Here is a 26,933-nt window from a genome sequence, read left to right on the forward strand (position 1 = left end):
AGAACATATAAGATTTTTAGACGTTTCCTGTAATGTCTGAAACATTTATATTAACATATTTCCATACATATTTCCATACAAATACAAATATAAGATTTTTAGAAATTTCATGTAATGTCTGAAGCATTTATATTAACATATTTCCATACATATTTCCATACAAATACAAATATAAGATTTTTAGAAATTTCATGTAATGTCTGAAACATTTATATTAACATAGTTCCATACATATTTCCATATAATTACAAATATAAGATTTTTAGAAATTTCATGTAATGTCTGAAACATTTATATTAACATATTTCCATACATATTTCCATACAAATACAAATATAAGATTTTTAGAAATTTCATGTAATGTCTGAAACATTTATATTAACATATTTCCATACAAATAACCCAATGAAAGTTTAGTATTAGTTGTTTTGTTTGTTTTTTTATACTGCAGGTTCTTATTAGGCATCAGTTTTATACATATCAGTGTATACATGTCAATCCCAATCGCCCAATTCAGCACACCACCATCCCCACCTCATCGCAGTTTTCCCCCCTTGGTGTCCATATGTCCATTCTCTACATCTGTGTCTCAACTTCTGCCCTGCAAACTGGCTCATCTGTACCATTTTTCTAGGTTCCACATACATGCATTAATATACGATACTTGTTTTTCTCTTTCTGACTTACTTCACTCTGTATGACAGTCTCTAGATCCATCCACTTCTCAACAAATGACTCAATTTCGTTCCTTTTTATGGCTGAGTAATATTCCATTGTATATATGTACCACAACTTCTTTATCCATTCGTCTGTTGATGGGCATTTAGGTTGCTTCCATGACCTGGCTATTGTAAATAGTGCTGCAATGAACATTCGGGTGCATGTGTCTTTTTGAATTACGGTTTTCTCTGGGTATATGCCCAGTAGTGGGATTGCTGGGTCATATGGTAATTCTATTTTTAGTTTTTTAAGGAACCTCCATATTGTTCTCCATAGTGGCTGTATCAATTTACATTCCCACCAACAGTGCAAGAGGGTTCCCTTTTCTCCACACCCTCTCCAGCATTTGTTGTTTGTAGATTTTCTGATGATGCCCATTCTAACAGGAGTGAGGTGATACCTCATTGTAGTTTTGATTTGCATTTCTCTAATAATTAGTGATGTTGAGCATCTTTTCATGTGTTTCGTGGCCGTCTGTATGTCTTCTTTGGAGAAATGTCTATTTAGGTCTTCTGCCCATTTTTGGATTGGGGTGTTTGTTTCTTTGATATTGAGCTGAATGAGCTGTTTATATATTTTGGAGATTAATCCTTTGTCCGTTGATTCATTTGCAAATATTTTCTCCCATTCGGAGGGTTGTCTTTTCGTCTTGTTTATGGTTTCCTTTGCTGTGCAAAAGCTTTGAAGTTTCATTAGGTCCCACTTGTTTATTTTTGTTTTTATTTCCATTACTCTAGGAGGTGGATCGAAAAAGATCTTGCTGTGATTTATGTCAAAGAGTGTTCTTCCTATGTTTTCCTCTAAGAGTTTTATAGTGGCCAGTCTTATATTTAGGTCTCTAATCCATTTTGAGTTTATTTTTGTGTATGGTGTTAGGGAGTATTCTAATTTCATTCTTTTACATGTGGCTGTCCAGTTTTCCCAGCACCACTTATTGAAGAGACTGTCTTTTCTCCATTGTATATCTTTGCCTCGTTTGTCATAGATTAGTTGACCATAGGTGCGTGGGTTAATCTCTGGGCTTTCTATCTTGTTCCAATGATCTATGTTTCTGTTTTTGTGCCAGTACCATATTGTCTTGATTACTGTAGCTTTGTAGTATAGTCTGAAGTCAGGGAGTCTGATTCCTCCAGCTCCATTTTTTTGCCTCAAGACTGCTTTGGCTATTCGGGGTCTTTTGTGTCTCCATACAAATTTTAAGATGATTTGTTCTAGCTCCGTAAAAAATGCCATTGGTAATTTGATAGGGATTGCATTGAATCTGTAGATTGCTTTGGGTAGTATACTCATTTTCACAATGTTGATTCTTCCAATCCAAGAACATGGTATATCTCTCCATCTGTTGGTATCATCTTTATTTTCTTTCATCAGTGTCTTATAGTTTTCTGCATACAGGTCTTTTGTCTCCCTAGGTAGGTTTATTCCTAGGTATTTTATTCTTTTTGTTGCAATGGTAAATGGGAGTGTTTCCATAATTTCTCTTTCAGATTTCTCATCATTAGTGTATAGGAATGCAAGAGATTTCTGTGCATTAATTTTGTAACCTGCAACTTTACCATATTCATTAATTAGCTCTAGCAGTTTTCTGGTGGCAGTTTTAGGATTCTCTATGTATAGTATCATGTCATCCGCAAACAGTGACAGTTTTACTTCTTCTTTTCCAATTTGTATTCCTTTTATTTCTTTTTCTTCTCTGATTGCCGTGGCTAGGACTTCCAGAACTATGTTGAATAATAGTGGTGAGAGTGGACATCCTTGTCTCATTCCTGATCTTAGAGGAAATGCTTTCAGTTTTTCACCATTGAGAATGATGTTTGCTGTGGGTTTGTCATATATGGCCTTTATTATGTTGAGGTAGGTTCCCTCTATGCCCACTTTCTGGAGAGTTTTTATCAGAAATGGGTGTTGAATTTTGTCAAAAGCTTTTTCTGCATCTATTGAGATGATCATATGGTTTTTATTCTTCAATTTGTTAATATGGTGTATCACATTGATTGATTTGCGTATATTGAAGAATCCTTGCATCCCTGGGATAAATCCCACTTGATCATGGTGTATGATCCTTTTAATGTGTTGCTGGATTCTGTTTGCTAGTATTTTGTTGAGGATTTTTGCATCTATATTCATCAGTGATATTGGTCTGTAATTTTCTTTTTTTGTAGTGTCTTTGTCTGGTTTTGGTATCAGGGTGATGGTGGCCTCATAGAATGAGTTTGGGAGAGTTCCTTCCTCTGCAATTTTTTGGAAGAGTTTGAGAAGGATGGGTGTTAGCTCTTCTCTAAATGTTTGATAGAATTCACCTGTGAAGCCATCTGGTCCTGGACTTTTGTTTGTTGGAAGATTTTTAATCACAGTTTCAATTTCATTACTTGTGATTGGTCTGTTGATATTTTCTGTTTCTTCCTGATTCAGTCTTGGAAGGTTATACCTTTCTAAGAATTTGTCCATTTCTTCCAGGTTGTCCATTTTATTGGTATAGAGTTGCTTGTAGTAGTCTCTTAGGATGTTTTGTATTTCTGCAGTGTCTGTTGTAACTTCTCCTTTTTCATTTCTAATTTTATTGATTTGAGTCCTCTCCCTCTTTTTCTTGATGAGTCTGGCTAATGGCTTATCAATTTTGTTTATCTTCTCAAAGAACCAGCTTTTAGTTTTATTGATCTTTGCTATTGTTTTCTTTGTTTCTATTTCATTTATTTCTGCTCTGATCTTTATGATTTCTTTCCTTCTGCTAACTTTGGGTTTTGTTTGTTCTTCTTTCTCTAGTTTCTTTAGGTGTAAAGTTAGATTGTTTACTTGAGATTTTTCTTGTTTCTTTAGGTAGGCTTGTATAGCTATAAACTTCCCTCTTAGAACCGCTTTTGCTGCATCCCATAGGTTTTGGGTCGTCGTGTTTTCATTGTCATTTGTCTAGGTATTTTTTTATTTCCTGTTTGATTTCTTCAGTGATCTCTTGGTTATTTAGTAACGTATTGTTTAGCCTCCATGTGTTTGTCTTTTTTACGTTTTTTTCCCTGTAATTCATTTCTAATCTCATAGCGTTGTGGTCAGAAAAGATACTTGATATGATTTCAATTTTCTTAAATTTACTGAGGCTTGATTTGTGACCCAAGATGTGATCTATCCTGGAGAATGTTCCGTGTGCACTTGAGAAGAACGTGTAATCTGCCGTTTTTGGATGGAATGTCCTATATATATCAATTAAATCTATCTGGTCTATTGTGTCATTTAAAGCTTCTGTTTCCTTATTTATTTTCATTTTGGATGATCTGTCCATTGGTGTAAGTGAGGTGTTAAAGTCCCCCACTATTATTGTGTTACTGTCGATTTCCTCTTTTATAGCTGTTAGCAGTTGCCTTATGTATTGAAGTGCTCCTATGTTGGGTGCATATATATTTATAATTGTTATATCTTCTTCTTGGATTGATCCCTGGATCATTATGTAGTGTCCTTCCTTGTCTCTTGTAACATTCTTTATTTTAAAGTCTATTTTATCTGATATGAGTATAGCTACTCCAGCTTTCTTTTGATTTCCATTTGCATGGAATATCTTTTTCCATCCCCTCACTCTCAGTCTGTATGTGTCCCTAGGTCTGAAGTGGGTCTCTTGTAGACAGCATATATATGGGTCTTGTTTTTGTATCCATTCAGACAGTCTATGTCTTTTGGTTGGGGCATTTAATCCATTCACGTTTAAGGTAATTATCGATATGTATGTTCCTATGACCATTTTCTTAATTGTTTTGGGTTTGTTTTTGTAGGTCCTTTTCTTCTCTTGTGTTTCCCACTTAGAGAAGTTCCTTTAGCATTTGTTGTAGAGCTGGTTTGGTGGTGCTGAATTCTCTTAGCTTTTGCTTGTCTGTAAAGCTTTTGATTTCTCCATCAAATCTAAATGAGATCCTTGCTGGGTAGAGTAATCTTGGTTGTAGTTTCTTCCCTTTCATCACTTTAAGTATTTCATGCCACTCCCTTCTGTCTTGTAGAGTTTCTGCTGAGAAATCAGCTGTTAACCTTATGGGAGTTCCCTTGTATGTTATTTGTCGTTTTTCCCTTGCTGCTTTCAGTAATTTTTCTTTGTCTTTAATTTTTGCCACTTTGATTACTATGTGTCTCGGCGTGTTTCTCCTTGGGTTTATTCTGTATGGGACTCTCTGCGCTTCCTGGACTTGGGTGGCTATTTCCTTTCCCATGTTAGGGAAGTTTTCGACTATAATCTCTTCAAATATTTTCTCTGGTCCTTTCTCTCTCTCTTCTCCTTCTGGGACCCCTATAATGCGAATGTTGTTGCGTTTAATGTTGTCCCAGAGATCTCTTAGGCTGTCTTCATTTCTTTTTATTCTTTTTTCTTTAGTCTGTTCCGCAGCAGTGAATTCCACCATTCTGTCTTCCAGGTCACTTATCCGTTCTTCTGCCTCAGTTATTCTGCTATTGATTCCTTCTAGTGTCGTTTTCATTTCAGTTATTGTATTGGTCATCTCTGTTTGTTTGTTCTTTAATTCTTCTAGGTCTTTGTTAATCATTTCTTGCATCTTCTCAATCTTTGCCTCCATTCTTATTCCGAGGTCCTGGATCATCTTCACTATCATTGTTCTGAATTCTTTTTCTGGAAGGTTGCCTATCTCCACTTCATTTAGTTGTTTTTCTGGGGTTTTTTCTTGTTCCTTCATCTGGTACATAGCCCTCTGCCTTTTCATCTTCTCTGTCTTTCTGTAACTGTGGTTTTTGGTCCACAGGCTGCAGGATTGTAGTTTTTCTTGCTTCTGTTGTCTGCCCTCTGGTGGTTGAGGCTATCTAAGAGGCTTGATGGGAGGCTCTGGTGGTGGGTAGAGCTGACTGTTGCTGTGGCGGTCAGAGCTCAGTAAAACCTTAATCCACTTGACTGTTGATGGGTGGGGCTGGGTTCCCTCCCTGTTGCTGTGGCGATCAGAGCTCAGTAAAACCTTAATCCACTTGACTGTTGATGGGTGGGGCTGGGTTCCCTCCCTGTTGGTTGTTTTGCCTGAGGCAACCCAACACTGGAGCCTACCCGTGCTCTTTGGTGGGGTTAATGGCAGACTCTGGGAGGGCTCACGCCAAGGAGAACTTCCCAGGACCTCTGCTGCCAGTGTCCTTATCCCCACGGTGAAACAGAGCCACCACTCGCCTCTGCAGGAGATCCCCCAACACCAGCAGGTACGTCTGGTTCAGTCTCCCCCAGGGTCACTGCTCCTTCCCCTGGGTCCCGATGCACACATTACTTTGTGTGTGCCCTCCAAGAGTGGGGTCTCTGTTTCCCCCAGTCCTGTCACAGTCCTGCAATCAATTCCCACTAGACTTCAAAGTCTGATTCTCTAGGAATTCCTCCTCCCTTTGCCGGACCCCCAGGTTGGGAAGCCTGACGTGGGGCTCAGAACCTTCACTCCAGTGGGTGGACTTCTGTGGTATAAGTGTTCGCCAGTCTGTGAGTCACCCACCCAGCAGTTATGGGATTTGATTTTACTCTGATTGCGCCCCTCCTACCGTCTCACTGTGGCTTCTCCTCTGTCCTTGGACGTGGGGTATCCTCCTTGGTGAAGTCCAGGGTCTTCCTGTCAATGATTGTCCAGCAGCCAGTTGTGATTCTGGTGCTCTCGCAAGAGGGAGTGAGAGCACGTCCTTCTACTCCGCCATCTTGGTTAATCTCCCCTGAAATAAATCTTAATAACGTGTATTTCCTATAGTTACATTTTCAGTAATGAATGGAGTGCAATGTTAATTCTGCCAGTAGGTGCCGCTAAGAACACCAGGAAAAGAATTGCTAACCATAGCAAATTAAAATGAAAAATGTGAAACCTCGTAACTTTAACTTGAATTTATTTCTCTTTCACAATTATAGGATGGTTCAGCAATTTGCTGTGGACTTTGAGAAGAGAATTGAAGGGTCAGGGGATCAAGTAGATACCCTGGAGCTCTCAGGGGGTGCTAAAATCAATCGTATTTTCCATGAACGTTTTCCTTTTGAGATAGTAAAGGTTTGTACCAAATGTTATTTTTCCTTTTGTTTCATTTCATTTCTATATTCTGTTCTACATAACTTTTCATAAAATGTTATGTGAGTGGTAAGTGGTTTTCTTTAAACAAAAGCCTCCATACTCAGATAATGAGATTTAGGAGAGAAGTTATTTTCTTACTGATGGTTCTGATTTTATTTAATGTGATCTAATGACATTTCAATAATTCAACAATGACAAATTGGTTTATTTGTTGTCTAATTAAGTTAAAAATATTTCTTGAGTACCTACTGTGTACCAGTGATCTACGTGCTAGGGATCAAGACAGAGATACTGTCTGGTGGGGAAAGACAGAAAATTAACAAATACAAAAGGAAAAAAATATCAGGTATTATTATGTAACATAATATGAGAGAGAGGGGAGTTGCATAAGCCACTTTTTTTTTGGTCAAGCATAAGAGCTAACATTTATTTAAAATTTTTTTATGGAATATGAATTTATTGGATTATATAAGATGAAAAAAATTAAAGACTAAGAATCAGAAACTGTTCACATAAGAAGGGTAATTGAAAAAGTAGAATATAAGTGTAAGCAGATTGGAATTAACATTTTGTGAAAAATACAAATGATAAAACTTGGTAGATAACTCAGGCACTACCAAGAAACAATTGTCCGTAGTCCCCCATTGGCTAAGCCAGTTTTGATGGAATATTCAGGCAAGGTCTCTCTGACTATGGGGCCTTTAAAGCATGACCTGAATGGCATGAAGAGGTCACCTGTAAGTATCTGGAGGAAGAACGTTGTTCAAGGCAGGAAGCCAAGGACAAAGCCCTAGAGCAAGCACCTGTACAGCAGGTGAGGAACAGCTGAGGCTGGGGTAGAGCTGATGAACGGGTGGGGGGGAAGAAAATGAATTCAGAGGAAGGAAGTGCCCAGTTTACGCAGGGCTTTCTAGGTTGCTGTGAAGTGTTTACATTTAACAATGGAAAGTTGGGGGAGAGTTTTAACGATTTGGTTGGTGACCGGATTTAGTTGGTGATTTTAAAAGAACACTGTGTGGGTTGGATTGTAAAGGGGCAAGAGTGGACTGAGGGAGACAATGTGAGTTAAACAGTAGGCCAGAGCAGGGGTGGATCCACTTTCTGTAGGGCCTGAAGCCTATACAATTTTGGGGACCCCCCTTGAAGAAGAAGAATATAAAATTATAAGCTCAGACACGGGTCTTGGAAGGAGCTTATGCAAGGGAGAAGTCCTGAAACTTAAGCTTCTTTAGCTTTATAGTAAAAATGCCTCAGAAGAGAGGCTTGAGAGAAGTGGATGGATTTGTGATTTTGGAGGTAGAGTCAATGGGGGTTGGATTGATATGGGAGGTGCAAAAAAGAGAAGATTCAAGATGACTTCCAAGATTTTGGCTTGCACAATTGAGCAAATGTTAGTGCCCGTCACATGAGGGGAACTGAGGAAAAGTTCAGTGTGGAAGTATGAATCAAGAGTTTTGTTTTGGATATGTTCAGCTTGAAATGCCCAATAGGCATCTAGGTAATTATAGGGACTATGTTACTCGCCTCACATACAGAGGCGGGTGCTTATTTCCTGATGTGGGAGGCAGATGGGTAAATAGACAGTTTCATTAAAATGTGCTAGGTAAAGTGACAAACTTCAGCGCAGGGTGCTATGGAAACAAGGCCCACGGACATGAATCCCAGCCCGACTGTGTAAAGGAGCCTGGCTTCTGAGCTGACTTAAGAAGGATGAGCAGCTAATTAAGCAGGAAGAGGTGGGATTAGTCACGGGAGAGGTTGTTCCAGACAGAAAGGGAGGAATGGTAAAGGCTGAGCTGTGGAACTAAAGCAGTTCATTGCTCTATGGCATAAAGTGTGAGGGGGAAAATGGACAGATAATGAGGCTGGAGAGGCCAAATCTCAAAAGTTAGGGGCTGAATCAAATGTTCTCTTGATGTCCCTTCCAGGTCTAAGCTCTATGACACTTTGACCCTACTTCCAAATAAATTTAAGATACCTAGAACTTATGGGAAATTTTTATACAGTAGTCTATCCTGTGTTGGATTGGCAAAATATTACTAATTTCCTCTTTTAAAGAGGCTTTGAACTCAGGTGGTTAAAATGGCCAGGGAGAAAAGACAGCCATTGTTAATCTCAGCACAGCTGGACTGCCGTTGTACATCAGGTGACACTCATTTATGCATTCATATGTGAATACATTTACTATATTCAGCAAAAGAATGAAGAATTATATATTCAAATGAATAGCCAGATTTATGTCCAGAAGTCATCCTTTATGCACAGCACTCCTTATCTATAATAGAGTTAAAATCTGCTGCACTAAAACTCCCAGAAATCCCTAATGTTCTGTGTTGCCTTGAACTTTATATAAATGGATGTTTTGACCATCTTGGTTTAGGTTAGGAAAGACATGAGTCTTTATTAATAACGGAGTCAAGTTATTCTCATATTTTAATATTCAACGATATTATTATTCAAAGGAATTAAGTGTCATAACTGTGGCTCATTTTGCATCTGCAGATGGAGTTCAATGAGAAAGAACTGCGAAGAGAAATAAGCTATGCAATCAAAAACATACATGGTATCAGGCAAGTGCTTCACATTTTCCTTGTCTTCAGTTCAAGCTACTAAAAAATGTTAATGTTTATGAATGGCTAGTGAAGTAGCCTTTTCATCATCTGAGCAGAGTAGAATATAGAGGTGGGAGTAAGAAATAGGAAATCCTCGTTTGGATTCAATGGTAATTTCTACTATTGGCATACTGTCTGTTTACAATTAAAAAAACAAAAACCCTTTCTGCCCTCACAGCACTGTGCTCTGAACAATCAGGGATTTACTGATGAACAAGACCTTGTTCTTCAGGGCTCTGTATTTCAGGGACAGAGGCCAGACTTGCTCATAAGTGATCATTACTTACACAGAAACCAAATAGATTAATTTTGGCTGGATTTATGGAGCAAGATTGGGAAAGATTAATGAAGGTGGTTACTTTAGAGTCACACCTTGCCTATTTTGAGAACAAGAATGATTTCAACAAGCAAAGGTGTCTGTGTGGATACATGTGCTTGTGTGTGTGTGTGTGTGTGTCCGTTTATGTGTGTATGGGGTAGGTGGCAATGCAATGAGATGTGAGAGGAGGGAGATTGTTGAGGCTGGAGGAGAAAAGAGGGGGCTTAAAGTGGAGGGAGTAATGTGAGCAAAGGCATGGAGGTGGCAAAGGGCAGCACGTATTCGTGGAACAGGAAGCCATACATTTGGACTGAAGTTAGGAATGTAGACAGGAGAGCGGAGGGACATGAGGCTGGGAGGAGAACTTGTACCTGAATTCACCCTTGTATGAAGTGGGATTATTTTCATTTACTTTCATTACAGAAATAAATGATAAAAAAATAAATGAATTGATAAAAATAATTGATAAAAAAATAAATGGATTTAAAACACACATTTCTTGAGTTCATGTATAGAGGGCTAAATACAATGTAATGGAGCATATGTTAAACTGAGGCGTCCTGAATTCAAGGTAAGAAGACAGGTTGCCTACTTCATGATCATCTTACATGAAGGAGGGGTCCCCAGTCCATTGGCCGGTTGTATCTCAGCTTTTGCCACAGGGCCAACTTTAGACTATTTTGGGAACAGAGGCTGAGAGAGAAAAACTTGACCCTGAGTGTACGTGTGACGGGTGATTTTCCAAAGGAGTTATGACATTTGAATTATCTATCCTTACAAAATTTAGAAAATCTCCTCTACAAGTCTCAAATAGTATGGGCAAATATGCATTCACAAAGTGAAAAGGAGACAACATCTATAACCACATCCAATGTCTTTTTCTTAACCTTCAACAGGATTTCTAGTTCCCTATTAATTCTATTCCCTGTCCCTCAAATCCAGAATACATTTGGTACAGAAACTATGTCTTGCTCTTTAGCTGGGCAGAGCTAGTATGTGAACATACCAATTTGATAAATGCAGTAGAACCAAATTATGTTTTTGGGGGGGGTGGGTCATAAAGTATTTTACTTAATCAAATACAGTAGTTTTACTTGGCTTTTAAAACTCCTTACCAGTTATATTTTCGTTGAATGTAATTGCAAAAGCTCAGTAATTCAGGATTGTAGGTTTCTGATTTACGTGCATACCAACAGAAGAGATTGGTTGTTACTATTAGTCTGGAATTCATTTGCCTATAAGATGATAAGAAGTGCACAGTGTCCTGAGTATAAGACATGTTAATGGTGTGATTATTTATGCCCTTAAATACACTTAATTTGAAGAGTTTTGTTCCCAACTGATTCTGTTAGATATTTGAATAATAGAAACCATCTTTGCCCACTGGGGACCCACCTGATGGTCCTTCTTCGTTCTGCTAACACTGAGTGCCAATGATGAGCAAGGGATCCCTCCTTGTGGGGAAAACAAAGATAAAGACAATAACGACTCTCTCTACCAGTGTAGTAACAGGACTAAAATATGTGCTCAGACTACTGTAGTGCAAAGTAGGACGCTGGGATTCAGAGAAGGAAGACCTAGTCAGCGGCAGGACTGGAGGAGGAGAGCTGTAGGAAGTGGTTATTTTTGGTCCGGTCTTTGAAGCACAGGTGGGATTTGGACAGGCTGAAATTGTGGGAAAGGTGAACTGAACATCATAGATGAAGGAAAAGACATAAAATATTAGTATGAATATGTTTGTGGAAAAGCAAATGGTCTGGTTTGGCTGAAACATAGCGTGCATGAAAGGAAGGAGGAAAATAACCTCAAAGGAAGATTAGGGACAGACAGGAAAATTTTTAACGTCAGACTAAACAACGTGGATTTTATTCTGTATCCAAAGTGGAGAAATTACAATTACAATATAGTATGATTACTACGGTACAATTAGAAATGGAGGTGGGCACAGGGTGCTAAGTAAATAAGAAGGGACGAAGAATAAGGCTGCTAAAATGGAAGTGTTAAAGAAATCTCCCAAAAGAGGTACCATAAAATTGAGTGTTTCAGGAAGAGAAGGTAACCAAATAAGGGGGAGGGAGGAGGGTCTAGGATGGGGAGGATCAACCACCAACATCTGGAGCCTGCACGTCTTTGGGCATGGCATATGTCAGAGTTCAGGATCCCTGTTATTGTAGCTTTTCTCCATTGACCTTTTGTTTAAATATGAGTAATCATTTTTTACTTTTTTATGAAACACACACACATGCACACACATACCTGCTTTCCTGAGCTTCTGTACAGCATGAGAAAAGCATTGTTATGACATCAGTTTTAATTAATTCCATCCAAATGAAAAGATACTTGCTACTTTGGTTATCATTTTTCATTTTTGTAAATTCACAATTTAGGCATTCTGGGCTCCAAGATAGTTCCACTTAACTGCCTTCCTTTTCCTTCAGCACCCCAGGACCTCAAACTGGGAACCACTGAGCTCACTATAATACAGCTCTCCTGGAAAGAATATGTTGTGTAGTCCAGGAATGCTACTATTTTAGTGTTCAGAAAGTGAAGATCATTTTCTACTCCATGAAGGAGAAGAGAGGATTGCTTTTGGAATACTTTAGAAATAGAAATGTAAATTTAGGACACCGTTACTGTTGTAGCATTCCTTTGTATTGCTGTGAACCAGTGAGTTGAGACAAATGACAGTTAAATATTGAAGGTCACATTATGAGCCTTGAAAACGTTTTGGGAACTGTTTTTAGGTAATGTTAATCATCTATAGAATGTATTAAGGATATTATTACAAATGATACTGTGGATAGAATAAATCACTATGTAACTTTTAAACTAGGCTTTTTGTATGTTTTAAGTAGCATGTCAATTAAAACATTTTAAAAAAGAGTATTGAATATCATTCAATTTAAAATATCTAACGTGCTGCTTTCTTTCTTACATTCAGGACAGGGTTGTTTACTCCAGACATGGCATTCGAAGCAATAGTCAAAAAACAAATTGTAAAGCTGAAAGGGCCTTCCTTGAAGAGTGTAGATCTGGTAATACAAGAATTAATCAACACTGTCAAGAAGTGTACCAAAAAAGTAAGTTTGAATTATGTAACTTGCAACCAGTAACTACTTGGTTTACCCATCTTTCCTACCCTGCTACGTGCCTCTCTTTCCCTGACCCTCCACTTTGTCATAGAAGGTTGTGTGTTTGCTCAAGGGGAAGGATTGTGAAAAGTACTGAGTGGGAATTGCTTTCATGATAGATGGGCATATTGACTTCTATCACCCCATTCCAAATAGGGTTGTTGTCTTAATCAGGTAAACATCACTTCAGAACAATTAAGTGAATGCCCTAAACCAATTTTTCCTGTGGTTCATGGATGGGAGTAATTGTTAGAGGAAGGGAATCAGTAATATTGTTTGTAACAAAAAGGTAATTCTTCTAAATTTTAAATGAATTCCACTTGAACCTGGATGTTCTGGGAAGGGGCATTGCGGTATAGTAGTTAAGAGCCCAGCATCTGAGGTCCAGTTATCTAGATTCAAATCCTGGCTCTGCTATTTACTTGCTGTGTGACCTTGAGCATCATACTTAATCTTTATATTTTTGTTAATTTCTGCTTGAAATGGGGATGATGATGATGATGATGATGATATCACCTCAGTGAGGATTAAACAGGACGATGACTGAAACCCAAGAGGCACTTAACACATTGATTAAACATAGTAAGTGCTCAGTAAATGGTGGCTAATCTATAAATGGCCATTTTTAGTAGCACCCAATATTCTCCACCTTGTAATATTTATTGTAATATTTATTGATGGAGAGTAGTGGGCAAGAGACTTCCCAATCTGGGGGCTCTTCACTGAGGAACATGGAGGAATTGTGCTGGATTCCATCCATTCCACAGGGACATGAAAGGGGTACCCTGTACTGGAAAATATAAGAAGGGAATTACTGATGGTGTTAGGATAGGGTAGGCCTAGCCCTATGGCAGTTACTATTGTTACTTTATTTCTTGAAAGTATATATACTTCCGATTTTGTTAATTTTGTTACCCTTCCCTTTCTGTATGGTTACTATGAGTAACATTCCTGAAAAACCAGTGAAAAGAAAGAGAGAATGAATATTAGTGTTGGTTCCCAGTTACCTTGCAGAAAAACTCAGATGAAGGAAAGATATAAGTAGTGAAAGAGGAAAGGAAGCTAAATTTAGGAATTCAGGATTGTCAATGCTAAAAGAAAAGGAGTTAAGTGGAACTAGCTTGGGGCCCAGAAGTGGCTCTGGAGCTTCAGATCTCTTCTCTAGACTTCTTACTATTCTTCTACCTTGTTCCTTAAAGTTCTATTTTCTCTTCTCTAAAACAGGAAAAGCCATAGGCATTAAGGGACTGAGTAAAGGGAAAAGAATGCATATGGGGAAGAAAAAAATGTCTTTATGCCAGCTCTTCATTTGGAAACTTGAAGCCATTTAATAATACTTCACATCCCTCCTGTCCTTGCCTATACCTCAAAATACAGTTAGTATTGTCACCTGTATATTGGCCTCCTCTTAACTGACTTGCTGAACTAACTGAAACTGCATTCTCTATTTAATCACATGGATTGCCGCCCTCAGCATATAGATGTCTTCTTCAGCCAAAAGCTTTAGGTTGTCCGTGCATTCCTGCTTCCACCAGTTAAGTGGTCTTCTTTCCAATGGCCAGTTGTGCTGTGTTTGTCCTCAAACCTGTTTAGCCAGTTTTCCTTCTTATTTTAATTATGTAGTTTAAGTGAAGAGTAAATAAATTGATCAAATGCAGGAAAGACTTTGAATTTTGTTTCCATAAAAATCCAGCTTTGGAATGACTTAATAAAGGTTAGCTACAAAAGCTTTGCAATTGATTAGGTGTAGGTAGGACAAGGCTAAAAGTATATGGGGGGTGGGCGGTGATAAAAATCTAGATGGGCTCTGCATTCAGATGATTTCCCGAGTGTCTTTATGTTTCCCCTCCACTTTAAAGAAAGCAAAACTGGAAATCACAGATGAAGGATGTGGTTTATGTAAGACAGAAGACGCATAACTCCAATCAGCAGATCCATATGCAGAGAACAGGCCTTGGCCTCACATCAAAAGATTGGCACATGTGTGTACATTTATGTTTTAAGTTATATAAAGTGTTTATGGTATGTATGAATCTTTTTTTTTTTTTTTTATCACTTCCCAATGTATCCAGCTTACTGGAAAACCAACAGTTGGTGCCGATGGCATGGGACGAGACAGCTTCTTCCTGGACACTTTCTGGCTTTTATTCTTTGCTCTCCACCCTTTGAACCTCCTTTTCCATTAAGCTCTCTAGACCAGTGGTGGTTGTATATTTGTACTATCTTCTCAAAACATTTTATATGTTGCCTTAAATATAACCTAGCTTTCTCCCTGAGATTATTGTTTACCCTTCAGCTCCCTTCACTGAAGGATATTTATTGGCCCAAACTCAAAGAATCTAAGGGCCTGGATCAGGCATGACATTTGTGTACTTCTCCATTTGTGACTTCCAAACATTATTCCTTCACCTTCCTATAAAAAGTCTTCCATTAAGGCCCGGGTGTTACCAGCTCTGCCACCCTTCTCTCTTCTATTCACTGTCACCATCAGGTCCTGGTCACTGCCTTGTATTCATCAAGATATTTAGAACTTGGCTTACATTTTTCCTCTCCATCCTAAGTTCACCTTCAACTTGGGTGACTTTAGTAGAGGTCATGTCCAACACCCCGTAGCTGCTGCTCTTGGAGATCTTTGGCTGCAGTGGTTCTCCATTCATTCCACACTAGCATCACACTCCCTGTGACCTCTTCCAGCCCCTGTCATGGTGGACAAATGTTCTACCAAAAGATTCTTCAGAAATTTAAAACTCTAAATCTAGGGTTTTCAGAACACTGATTACCCCCTTCTACCCTCTTTTAGCTTTTGAGTCAGTTGGAAAATTAGTAGGAAAGCGTAAAGGAGAATTGAAATTTAGTATCTGCTTTGCTGCTGATAAATCTAGATTGGAAAACATGGCTGGGATTTCCTGCTGAAGTGGGAGCCTCCCGTTACTTCCTCTTCCAGCCGTTAACCTCAGAGCCCACAGTGGCGGAGAGAGTGAGATGTGCACCCAGAAGGAGCACAGCGTGTTTTGGCTAAGCTCACACCTACGGGCCTCTACAGTGAGCAGTGATGTAGTGCGCCTGCTCTACGAAGCAGAGAGCTGTGAGCCAACACAGGTCAGGGGCTCACAGGTCTCCTTTTGTCTTTTCTTTTTTTTTCTTTCCTGCGAGGTGACGAAAATGACAAGGGCTTCTCCCGTAGTACTTTCTCAAGAGAGAAGAAATGTTGGTGGAAGTTCCTACTTTATGAGTGAGGTGTGAAGGGTGCTGGGGAGGAGGAGGAAGGGAGAGAGCAGTTCTTCTCTATACCTAAATTCTGCCACAGGTTCCAGCCCTTCCAGCTCTCTCAATCCTTTTACTCTCCCTATAACCAGTCTTTAAACTCAAAGAGACCTTCAGAGCTTTGGCTTCTGGTTTGTTTGTTTTTTTTTTTCTTAGCTACCTGTCTCTCCCTGATTTTATTATATTTCCTGACCATTGTATCAGTCTGGGTCCAATCAGAAGAGAGAGAACAACTCTTAAGTTGTTAAGTTAAGAGTGGTTAAGTTAAGAGAACAACTGAATATAGGGGTAGAAGCTGTAAGGAGCAGATGCTAAGGTACCACCTTTAGGGGAGCATCCAGGAAAGAGGGCCCCTGACCAGGGCTAAGACTGGGACTTCCTTGAAGTGGGCCTGGATGTGGCTCACCGGGTGGCAGAAAAGTTGCCGTAGTGTCCTGCTGCAGTGAAATCTGCCCTCTGGAGCATGCTGGGAGGGAAAGGGTGTCCACAGGGAGGTGTCTCCTTGGAGACACTCTGCTGCAAACTGTTCACGGTAGGGGCAGTGGCTGCCTTGTACTGCAGTAGCCTGCTTCAGCCTGCCTTTTCCTCCCTCAGTGTCTCTCCAGGCCCCGCCTCTCCTGACAAAACTTCACTTGGTGCCAGCCAGCAAAGGAAAAATACTTAGAGGGCCCAGGATTATTTTCACAGAGGGGGCGAGAAGGTTGAATTTGGAGCTGAGAGGCAATAAATTGACAAGCAGTACATTTACCTTTAACTTTCTGATCTGTTACTTTAATTCCTCTTGGATTAACTTTGCGACCTGTTAAAACTCGAAGGCTGGTCGAATTTACTTTTTGTCTTTTATCCCCCTTTCCCCCAGGTTGCTGAAGAGCTTGGAGACAACCTGTGTGGATTAGGGCCACATCATATACCCATTGTCTTCAGCATCTCATTAGTTCGTGACTTGCAGTGCTCTCCACCATAGTGATGTTAAACTTATAACACTGTTTTTAAGGTGCTTTGCTCATCACTTTCAGTAATGATTTCACAGAGAAAATAGAGGCCATAAATGGGAACATTAATTTCTAGCCCCCAAACCTATGTGTATTCCCAGCCATGCCCATCCTTCTCTCTGTCTCTGTTGAAGTATTAATCCTGACCAGGGCTGGGCTTCTACCTGTACTCTCACCTACTTGAGGAACTTACTCTTTGGATCCCTCTGTTTCCTGAATCATCACCTTCTCCATCACATTTTAAAATAAGTCAATGTATAAATATATTTATGTCTCTCCTGACTTATAAGTAACAAAAACCTGTCTTCTGCCCTATTCCTCTCCTTTTCTTCATGGCCAACCTTCTTGGGGAAAAAAGTAGTTTGTGGTTGCTATATCTTTACTGTCTCATCTCCAGTTAATTCCTTAACCCTCTGATGTTTGGCTTCCACCCACCAGTCTATTGAAATAATTATGGTAAAGGTTAACCAGAGACTCGATTGCCAAATTGAATGGACACTCTTATTCCCGATATTGAATTCCACTCTCTTTTTGAAGCTGACACCTCTCTTTCTTGGATTCTCCTCCATCTTTCTCATGATTCTTCTTCCATCTCCTTCAAGAGCTTATCCACATTTGCCTGCCTCTAAACACTGGATTCCCCCAGAATTTGCTCCTGGTTTCCTTCTCTTCTCTCTCCTTTCTCCCTGGCAGATCATATCTCCCATAGTTCAACTATCACTTAAAACATTGTTGATTCCCAAATCTGTACCGCCAGCTCAAACTTCTTAACTGAAACTGTCTACTCTACAGTCTACTGCAACTACCTTCTCTTCTTACTTAAGGCTCTAAACAGGTTTGTTTTTTTTTTTTCCCCAAACTAAATTACTACAGTGACCTCCTAACTGATCTTACTGCTTCTAGACTGGTCATCTTCAAATTCATCCTCCTCACTGTTGTCAAAATGGCCCTTCTATAATACGCACTCATATTTTTTGCCTGTTCCCTCAAAATTATTCAGTGGCTCCTTATACCTTAAGAAAGTTCAAATCATTTATGATTGTGTTTTCACCATCTGATCCCTGAATAACTCTCCAGCTACATCCGTTGTCACTTTTTGCTTGCTTCAGCCCTTCTAAGTGATTTGCACTATCCACAAAGATTTTTTGTGCCTTTAATATTTGTACATGTGATTTTGTTTGTTTAGAGAGTCTCCTTAAGATACAGCTCAGTCATTGTTTTTCCTAAAGGGCCTCTGTAAGCCCTTTCTTGGTCTCCATCCTCACTCCCTTCTTAGTGCTTTAATTGTAACCCTGTGTTTACTTCTATCATAACAATTATGATACTGCATTGCAATTTGTTTGTAATTTATTTGTTTAGGTGAATGCCTCCTCTTGCTGATGATAAGCTCCTTTTAAGAAAGAGCTGTCTTTTATCTTCTTATCTTTGACAGCTAACCCAATGACTAATCCTACATGAGATATTCTAGAAATACTTAATAATTTAGATATTTTAAAGTTATCCTGATGGTAAAGAAATCTGTACTTGGTTTAAAAAGAATATTTTAATCACTCCTTTTTAAAAAAATTTTTATTTTTTATTGGAGTATAGTTTCAGGTGTACAGCAGAGTGATTCAGTTATACATATACATGTATCTATTCTTTTTCAAATTCTTTTCCCATTTAGGTTATTGTGGAATATTGAGCAGAGTTTCCTGTGCTATACAGTAGGTCCTTGTTGGTTATCTACTTTAAATATAGCGGTGTGTACATGTCAATCCCAAACTCCCAATCTATCCCTCCCCCCAATTCTTTTTCTGAGATCTTGGATCATCTTCACTATCATTACTCTGAATTCTTTTTCCAGTAGATTGCCTATCTCCACTTCACTTAGTTGTTCTTCTGGGGTTTTATCTTGTTCCTTTATGTGGGACATATTCCTCTGCCATCTCATTTTGTCTAACTTTCTGTGATTGCAGTTTCTTTTCCACAGGCTGCAAGATGGTAGTTCTTCTTGCTTCTGCTGTCTGCCCTCTGGTGGATGAAGCTGTCTAAGAGGCTTGTGCAGGCTTCCTGATAGGAGGGACTGGTTCCTGCCCACTGGTACGTGGAGCTGGGTCTTGTCCCTCTGGTGGGCAGGGCTGTGCTCAGAAAGACTTTAAGCAGCCTGTCTGCTGATGGGTGGGGCTGTGTTCCTGCCCTGTTGGCTGTTTGGCCTGAGGCATCCCAGCACTGTTGGGAGGGGATAGGTCTTGGGGAGGAAGTGGCGGCCTCCAAGTGGACTCACACCAATGAGTACTCACCAGAATTGCTGCTGCCAGTGTCTTTGTCCCTGCAGTGAGCCACAGCCACCCTCCACCTCCATAGGAGACCCTCCAATATTAGCAGGTAGGTCTGGCCTAGTCTCTTATGAGGTCACTGCTTTTTTCCCCTGGGTCCTGGTGCACATGAGACCTTGTGTGCACCCTCCAAGAGTGGAGTTTCTGTTTCCCCCAGTTGTGTGGAATTCCTGTGATCAAACCCTGCTGGCCTTCAAAGCCAGATTCTCTGGGGGCTCCTCCTCCCATTGCCAGACCCCCAGGCTGGGAAGCCTGACATGGGGCTCAGGACTTTCACTCCTGTGGGAGAACTTCTGTGGTATAATTATTTTCCAGTTTGTGGCTCGCCCACCCTGCGGGTATGGAATTTGATTTTATTGCTATTGTGCCCCTCCTACTGTCTCATTGTGGCTTCTTCTTTGTCTTTGGATGTAGGATATCATTTTTGGTAGTTTTCAGCTTTTTTTTTTTTTTTTTTTTTTTTGGCAATGGTTGTTCAGTAGTTAGTTGTGTTTTTGTAAGAAGGGGTGAGCTCACGTCCTTCTACACCACCACCTTGCCACTTCCTCTAGTCACTCCTTTTAAAATGATAAAATTTGGACAGGTTTTCTTTCAGGTATCTATCCTTTTCCTTATTCCTCAATTTGATGTTCTTGATATTTGGCCTTATTATGTCTCCTTTCAATTGTTTTTTACCTTAGAACTGGTCTAATTAAAGTCTTTTGTAAAGCAAAATAATCCTAATTAAAGTTGAGTACGCCAGGACTTAATTACTTGACCCCTTTTGAACACAACCCATAGATAAGGTGACCATATAATTTATTGTCCAACACAGATTTGAGATTAAAAGGGGGAGCTATCAATACTTTCACTGGAATAATATGAGTAAACCAAGACTGCTCCAGGCAATCTGAAGTGTATAGTTACTCTCACTGTATTGTGAATATATATATATATATATGTATATGTGAATATATATATATAAACTTAAAACAATATTTTCACTTACAGTTGCTCATGTTGAATTTCTTATGTGTAAAATACTTAACTTTTCTTTTCCTTAAGCCACATAAATAAACATCAATGAAACACATGGGATTTATATGTGTTCAGATAACAAGGCACAAAGCTAACCTGGGGGAATGCACTTCTTCTCGGATGTTTTCTCACTGTGGTCTCTGGGGCACTGGAGGACAAGACAGGGACATTAGAGTTTTATGAGCTATTTGGCTTCACTCCAGGGACATCTCAACTTTGGAAGTTTTCTGGTGGGCATCATCTTTCAGCTGCTTTTCTCTACTGCCTCTTCTCCAGTGCTTCATTGCAGGGTCCTGAGCTTTTTTGCAGGAAGCACTGAGAGGAACATCTTGTTTTTTTAACCACAGTTTAGCAACTGTGCCATTTATTGGCCTCTTGGGAAGCCACATTCTTGGATCACCATCATACCAATTAATTGATTTTTTTCCCCCTGCTTAGAAAAAAGAAAAAAACGCTTTGCAAGGAAATAAAAAAGATACATTAGTTGGTTATTGGAAACACTGGGAAAGATTTTTCATTAAAAAGTGCTGTTAGAAGAAATGCTGAGTTTTGTGGCATGTTAGGTAAGTAGATATCTGACCCTGAATACACGTAACTAAGCAGTGAATCCAAAGACCTTACCACAGCTTCCAAGGCCCTGCATGATCTTGCTCCTTTTCATTTCTAAACTCCTCCCCATCTCCCTCCCCACAGTCCACTCCAGCTACACTGGTTTCCTTGTTTCTTCAACAGGTCAAGGAGATGTGGTGCAGGGCCTTTGCATTTCTCATTCTCAGTGTTGGAAATGCTCTGCCTCGAGATATCTGCATGGGTCACATCCTAGCTTCTTTCAGGTCTTTGCTCAAATGCCACATAATCAGAGTCTTCCTCTGACTTTTCTGTCAGCAATTGCACATGCTTCCTTTGAACACACACACACACACACACACACACACACACACACACACACACACACACACACACACATCATTCTTCATCTACTTACCAAATTTGTTTTTCTTTGTGGCACATATGACCACATGAATTATACTACATATGTCTTTTATTTTTGTTGTGATTGTTGGACAGTAAAGAGACTTGGAGAATGTAAGCTCCATGAGAGCAGGGACTTGGTTTGTTAAGCTCATTACTTTATTTATAACCCCTGAACATCCAGGTTTTCAATAATAATTATTGAATGAATAATTGAATACATGAATCATGTCTCATTGACTTGGCAGGTGATTTTCCGTTTGGCTAAAGTAGTCACTTGAGTAACTTCCATGAAAGCTTGTAGGATGAAAGAGAATATACAAAACATCATGCTCAAATAGGATTTTCTTTTAGGTCTCGATAGATCTGCTCTGGTTTTCACTCTGTACATAAAGACTTGCATTTCATCTCTTCTAATGGCTGGCTGTCCAGTCAAACACTCTGTGCTGTGCTTCGCATACAGCAGATGCCTCATGTAATGGGCCATGGTACTCAGGTTTCAAATCAGGCTGAGTATTAAAGTTTGAATCATTTGTTGGGTTTTATATGAAATTCAGTCCTGGGACTTGACTAAAAGTCAAGAGATAGTAATCTCACCTTTTAATCTCACAATTCATTAAAGGATTCATGATCTTTGCAATTAATTCTTAATTTATAATTTACCCTGGCCCCTGCTTTTCCTCTTACTTTCTGCATGATTTTTCTTGTTCCATTTTAACTGCTTAATAATGTCTACCAGAGATAAATGTGGAAAGAGTGGTGATGAAAACCTGGTTATTGTCTTAAGGTATTGTTTTGACCCAGCACCATCGCCCTCCTGCCCTCCTGTTTGGATGTTTTCTGATTACTTAATGAGATTATGGCTCTTCTGACTACCTTTCAGCTTTATTTCACTTAAGGTTGGGCTTTTTGTTTTAATTCCTTAGCATCTGCTAAATAACACTAGCATTCTCTTCATTTCTTTGTTTAGAAGAAATAATAAGGTCAGATACGTAATGGAGAACATATCAACTTACCATATATGTTCTTCCTTCACAGAGCTCAACATTTCTCCCATCATCTGTAGAAAATATTTGAGGTTTGGGATTTGCCCACTTGGAGAAGGAGGGCTAACAGTATTTCTTTCTCTCTGACTACTTTACCCAAGGCCACCCGGGTGGGATCTGGCATCCTTCCCCTTTTTACCAACTTCACTTAGATCTTCCTAGACTTCCTATATGCCACTCCTAAAATATAGAATCCTCAATAAAGAATTTTCCCACTTACGCTTGTGAAGTTTCTTGACCTGTTTTACTAGAATTGTTTCTCATTTTTGATCACTTTTGTAAATATGAATACCTCTGTTTTTCCTTTTTTCATAACAAATGTGTTGTGCCCAAATAAATATTCTCTCATCTCCTGAATAAATCCACCATTATGCTACACACAAATTAAAAATCACTAGGGGTTTTAGGGGCAGATTTTAATTCACATAAATAGAATAAAATTATCGCATGCTTTTATAAGCAGTGAAATCATTATGGCTACCGAGTTTGTAGTGCGTGGCCAACACTGGATGGTTTATAGCATTTTGATCAAAATAGAGCTCATATCTTTAGGTCAGCCAAACCATCAACTCAAGTCATGCACATAAAAGAAATTTTATTCTGGTTTTAGTTCATTTTCTCAGTGGTGTTTGCAATGGAACTGTGAACAGGTGGTTACCTAAGAACCTGAGTCTTTGCTTAAGGCATTGAACTAGTTACTCTTGAAGGTATAGAGTCTTGCCTGGTCTTGTGCCTGTTCCAAGAGAAACCTAATAGTATGGCTCTCATGATCTGATTAATCAATGGTTAATACATTTTGTAAGTGTATAATTTATTTTTATTGAGGAGAAATGTCTTTCAAGTGATTTTTTTTCCTCTAGGGAAAAATGTGCTCCATGCTTAAAATTAAATTTTTATATTGACGTCCCATCAAAATAATTAAACACTACCCTAAATAATACTTAAAATATTGGATTTTATTAAAACATGTTTTAGTATTTAAAAAAATGATGGTGCTACTTTGTCTCAGAACAAATATAAAGTTTTCTCTTAGAATTATATATTTAAAGTTTTGATTCCTAAATATATGTATATTGTATTATTACTCCATTTAATCTTCCTTATTATTTAAGAATATTCAACATAATTTTAACATAAGCTATTTAGAAGTAATTTATCATTTAATAGATGTTCAGCTTTGTCTGGAAGCTTTGCTGTCATTGTTTAAGCATCAAATCTTCTGAGACCTTCTCAGAGCAGATTTAGTCACTTATTTCTTTGTGTTTCTCCTTGATTTTTGTGAAATATTTCTCTCGTATAACAATTTATCTGTATAGTCAACCTTCCATTCAAGACTGTGAGGTTTCCAATATCAGGTACTTTGACATAAACTGAGCTCAGAGCTGGCCTATAGTGGTGCCCAAAGAATGTTTGTTAAATGAATGACTGATGTGAAATAAATTTAAGAATATAAAATTATTATATCCAATAGCAAAGCCTTAATTCCTTGAGCCTGTATAAATCAATTTGCAGAATATTTAATTAATAGAAGAATAAAAATCTAATAATGGTGATTTCTAGGTCAATATTATTTTGGCACACGTGATTAAAATTTTGATGACTTTGACAAAAAATTGTGTTCTTACAATGGTAAGCTTTTAGTTCAACATCCAGAGCAAAAGAGATTGAAAATTATAATGACTTAAGTGGTTGAGAAAACTGATTGCACCTTAAGTAAGAGACATAGAAGAGAGGCAAGGGATTGAAGTGAGCAATCAGCTGAGTATCTGTTAAAGCTAAGTAGAACATCATGCAAACTGAGCAGGGACTCTGCTGAATGAGGTAATGAAATGAGTGGCAGAAAGCCTACTCAGAAGTCATTCTGAATGTCAGTAGGACTTTTTTTTTGCCTTCTTCCTATATGTATTATGAAGAATGGGGACTGGAGCATTACATTTGGGAGCCAGCAATTAAAACCATCATTTTGATTTTTATACTCCTACAACATTTTTTACACTCCTACAAACCTTTTAAGATCAACCAATTAGAAACTGTACTGGCTTCATTACTGCTTTTCAGTAATGCCTAGATCTTTCCTGCTTACTGTCCCCTTCAATATTTCTCTGAGGGCAGTTCTTCTAGTGTGTTCTCTTTCTATTTTATCCCACTTAGAATTTAGGCTCATTTACATCCAGTTTTCTCAGTTGTAGATACAAAAATATGGCTCTGGCGTGTTCCTTTCCTGATGAAATTGAGCTTGGAAAGATCAGGAGGTACACACAAAAAAATCAATCCTCCTGCCAAGGGCAGTAGATTGGAGGGTTCTTAGATGTTTCTACTTCATGGGATGCTCTTATCATTTTGGCCTTTCCTTGACTTATTGATGTCTGCATACTAGTCTGGGGTCCTTCAGCTATCAAGTATTTAGTTTCTGAATAAATATTTATATTGCCACTCTTTGGTGTTTTAGAAATAATCTGCTATAATCCATTTTGTAAATGCTATTGGCATTCCCATCCTATTTAGTAGACCGCTATTGCTTGTGTAGTCACTTGTCTGCAGGAGTGTGGTTCTATGTTAGTGTGGCTATCATCAAAAGCAAATATGCAATGATAGCTTGGGGTACACTGTGAGTGCAGAGGAGGAACAGTTGCTCTGGTGGCCTAGTGCAGGCTAGTGGTTTGTGCCAGATGTGCCACCTAGGTTTGCATTAGTCAACAAGAAGGACAAGTATTCATCAGCTATCCCTTCCATGCTTAGAAACTTTTTATACGCCTCACGGAAAATAACTTGCAGTATTCTCAGAGTATAAAAGGGCTTCCGGAATGATAGAACTGTCCCTGAAGAATGTTTCCAAAACTCAAAATGGAAGCTTCATTTGTGTCTTGAAGTTATTCATGAAGTAAGCCCCTAAATGAGCACAGATCTCAGAATTCAGCTAGGGGTCTCAGTAAAGGGGTGATGGTTTGGTGATCTCATGAACAGACACTGGGCTGTGAATTTTGAGGTGACCAAGGCAGCCAGGTTTCTATGCTCTAATGATGTTGTTATAAAAGTACTCTAGGACTTCCCTGGTGGCGCAGTGGTTAAGAATCTGCCTGCCAATGCAGGGGACACGGGTTTGAGCCCTGGTCCGGGGGATCCCACATGCTGTAGAGCAACTAAGCCCATGCGCCACAACTATGGAGCCTGCGCTCTAGAGCCCGTGAGCCACAAGTACTGAGCCCGTGTGCCACAACTACCGAAGCCCGAGCGCCTAGAGCCCGTGCTCCGTAACAAGAGAAGCCACTGCAATGAGAAGCCTGCGCACCACAATGAAGAGTAGCCCCCTCTCGCCGCAACTAGAGAAAGCCCGTGCACAGCAACGAAGACCCAATGTAGCCAAAAATAAATTAATTAATTTTTAAAAAAAAGTATGTTCGTTGTGGAAAAATTTGGAAAATGCAGACATGTATATAGAAAAAAAATTAAAATTATGCATAAGCCCATCATTCAAAGAGGTTGTTGCTAATTAACATTTTGTAGTATTTGTGTAGATTCTTTTCTGTTCACAGACAGCAGACCTACAGCATTAGGTGATTTAACATTTATATGTGATTTGTAATCACAACGGTTCCATGAAGTAGTGCAGTTTGTTGTCTTGCTAGGACACTGATGTGCATCATGCATGCTATAAAGTAGGTGTGCACAGTGACCCCAATGACCATGGAGCAATCACACCTCAGGGAGGCCTAGCATACAAGTTAGGGGAAATATTATGTGCTACAGTATTACTCAAGAATTTTGGAGTTTTTAAGGTCTTTGGCTATATCCTCAAAGGCTATCAAGTGTATATGGTGGCCTGTGGCTATGAGTGTGTGTGTATGCTTGTGTGTAATCACATTTTATATTTAGTAGCCTGATTTTCTTCACCCAGTGTCATATTATAGACACTTTAGCATGTTATTAGATATTATTTATAAATTAGATAGTATTATATCAAATATTAGCTATTATTTGGAATGCCTTATTACATCCCATTAGTGGACCTACCTTAATTTATTTAACATCATTGGATACTTAGGTGGCTTATAGAGTTATGTCTATTTGTCTTATTGTTGCTATTACAAGTAACGCTGTGATGAATTTCCTTATTATTTTAGCTCAGAATCCCATGAAGTAATTAGACTGACGTGTGTGTGTGTTTAAAATTTTTGAAACATATTGCCAAATTGCTTAACAGACAGATTATTCTCATTGACGTCCCTTCAGCAAGTTTAAACTGTGCTAGTCTCAGTACACCTTCACCTGCATTAAGTCTTATAAAAATGATTACAGTAACTTGACAACATAGTAGTTACTATCTTTCTTTGCATTACTCTGTGAAGTTTAATATTTCTCTTATTGACCATTAAATTTCTTTTTAAATTAAATCACGTTTTTTGCCTGTTTTTATGTGAGATGTTAGTGTTAATCTTATTAATTTGCAAGTACTGTATATAATAAATGGAATTAATCTTTGCCTGTCATAAACCATGAATTTGCCCACTTTTTTCCATTTCTATTGCTGCCGTCC

The 26,933-nt window shown here is 38.8% G+C and overlaps 1 protein-coding gene across 4 annotated transcripts in view; it reads left to right on the top strand.

Annotated features, from left to right (window-relative positions):
• The window catches only part of DNM3 (dynamin 3), a 579,267-nt gene that overhangs the window by 224,050 nt on the left and 328,284 nt on the right, over positions 1-26,933 (top strand). For all 4 annotated transcript variants that reach the window (XM_007165323.2, XM_007165324.2, XM_007165325.2 and 1 more), the window contains exons 8-10: positions 6,572-6,707; positions 9,231-9,298; positions 12,601-12,739. In XM_007165323.2, the coding sequence (XP_007165385.1) occupies positions 6,572-6,707; positions 9,231-9,298; positions 12,601-12,739 (343 nt within the window). The remainder of the gene's footprint in view (positions 1-6,571; positions 6,708-9,230; positions 9,299-12,600; positions 12,740-26,933) is intronic.

Source organism: Balaenoptera acutorostrata, chromosome 1, assembly GCF_949987535.1.
Source record: "Balaenoptera acutorostrata chromosome 1, mBalAcu1.1, whole genome shotgun sequence".
NCBI lineage: Eukaryota > Metazoa > Chordata > Mammalia > Artiodactyla > Balaenopteridae > Balaenoptera > Balaenoptera acutorostrata.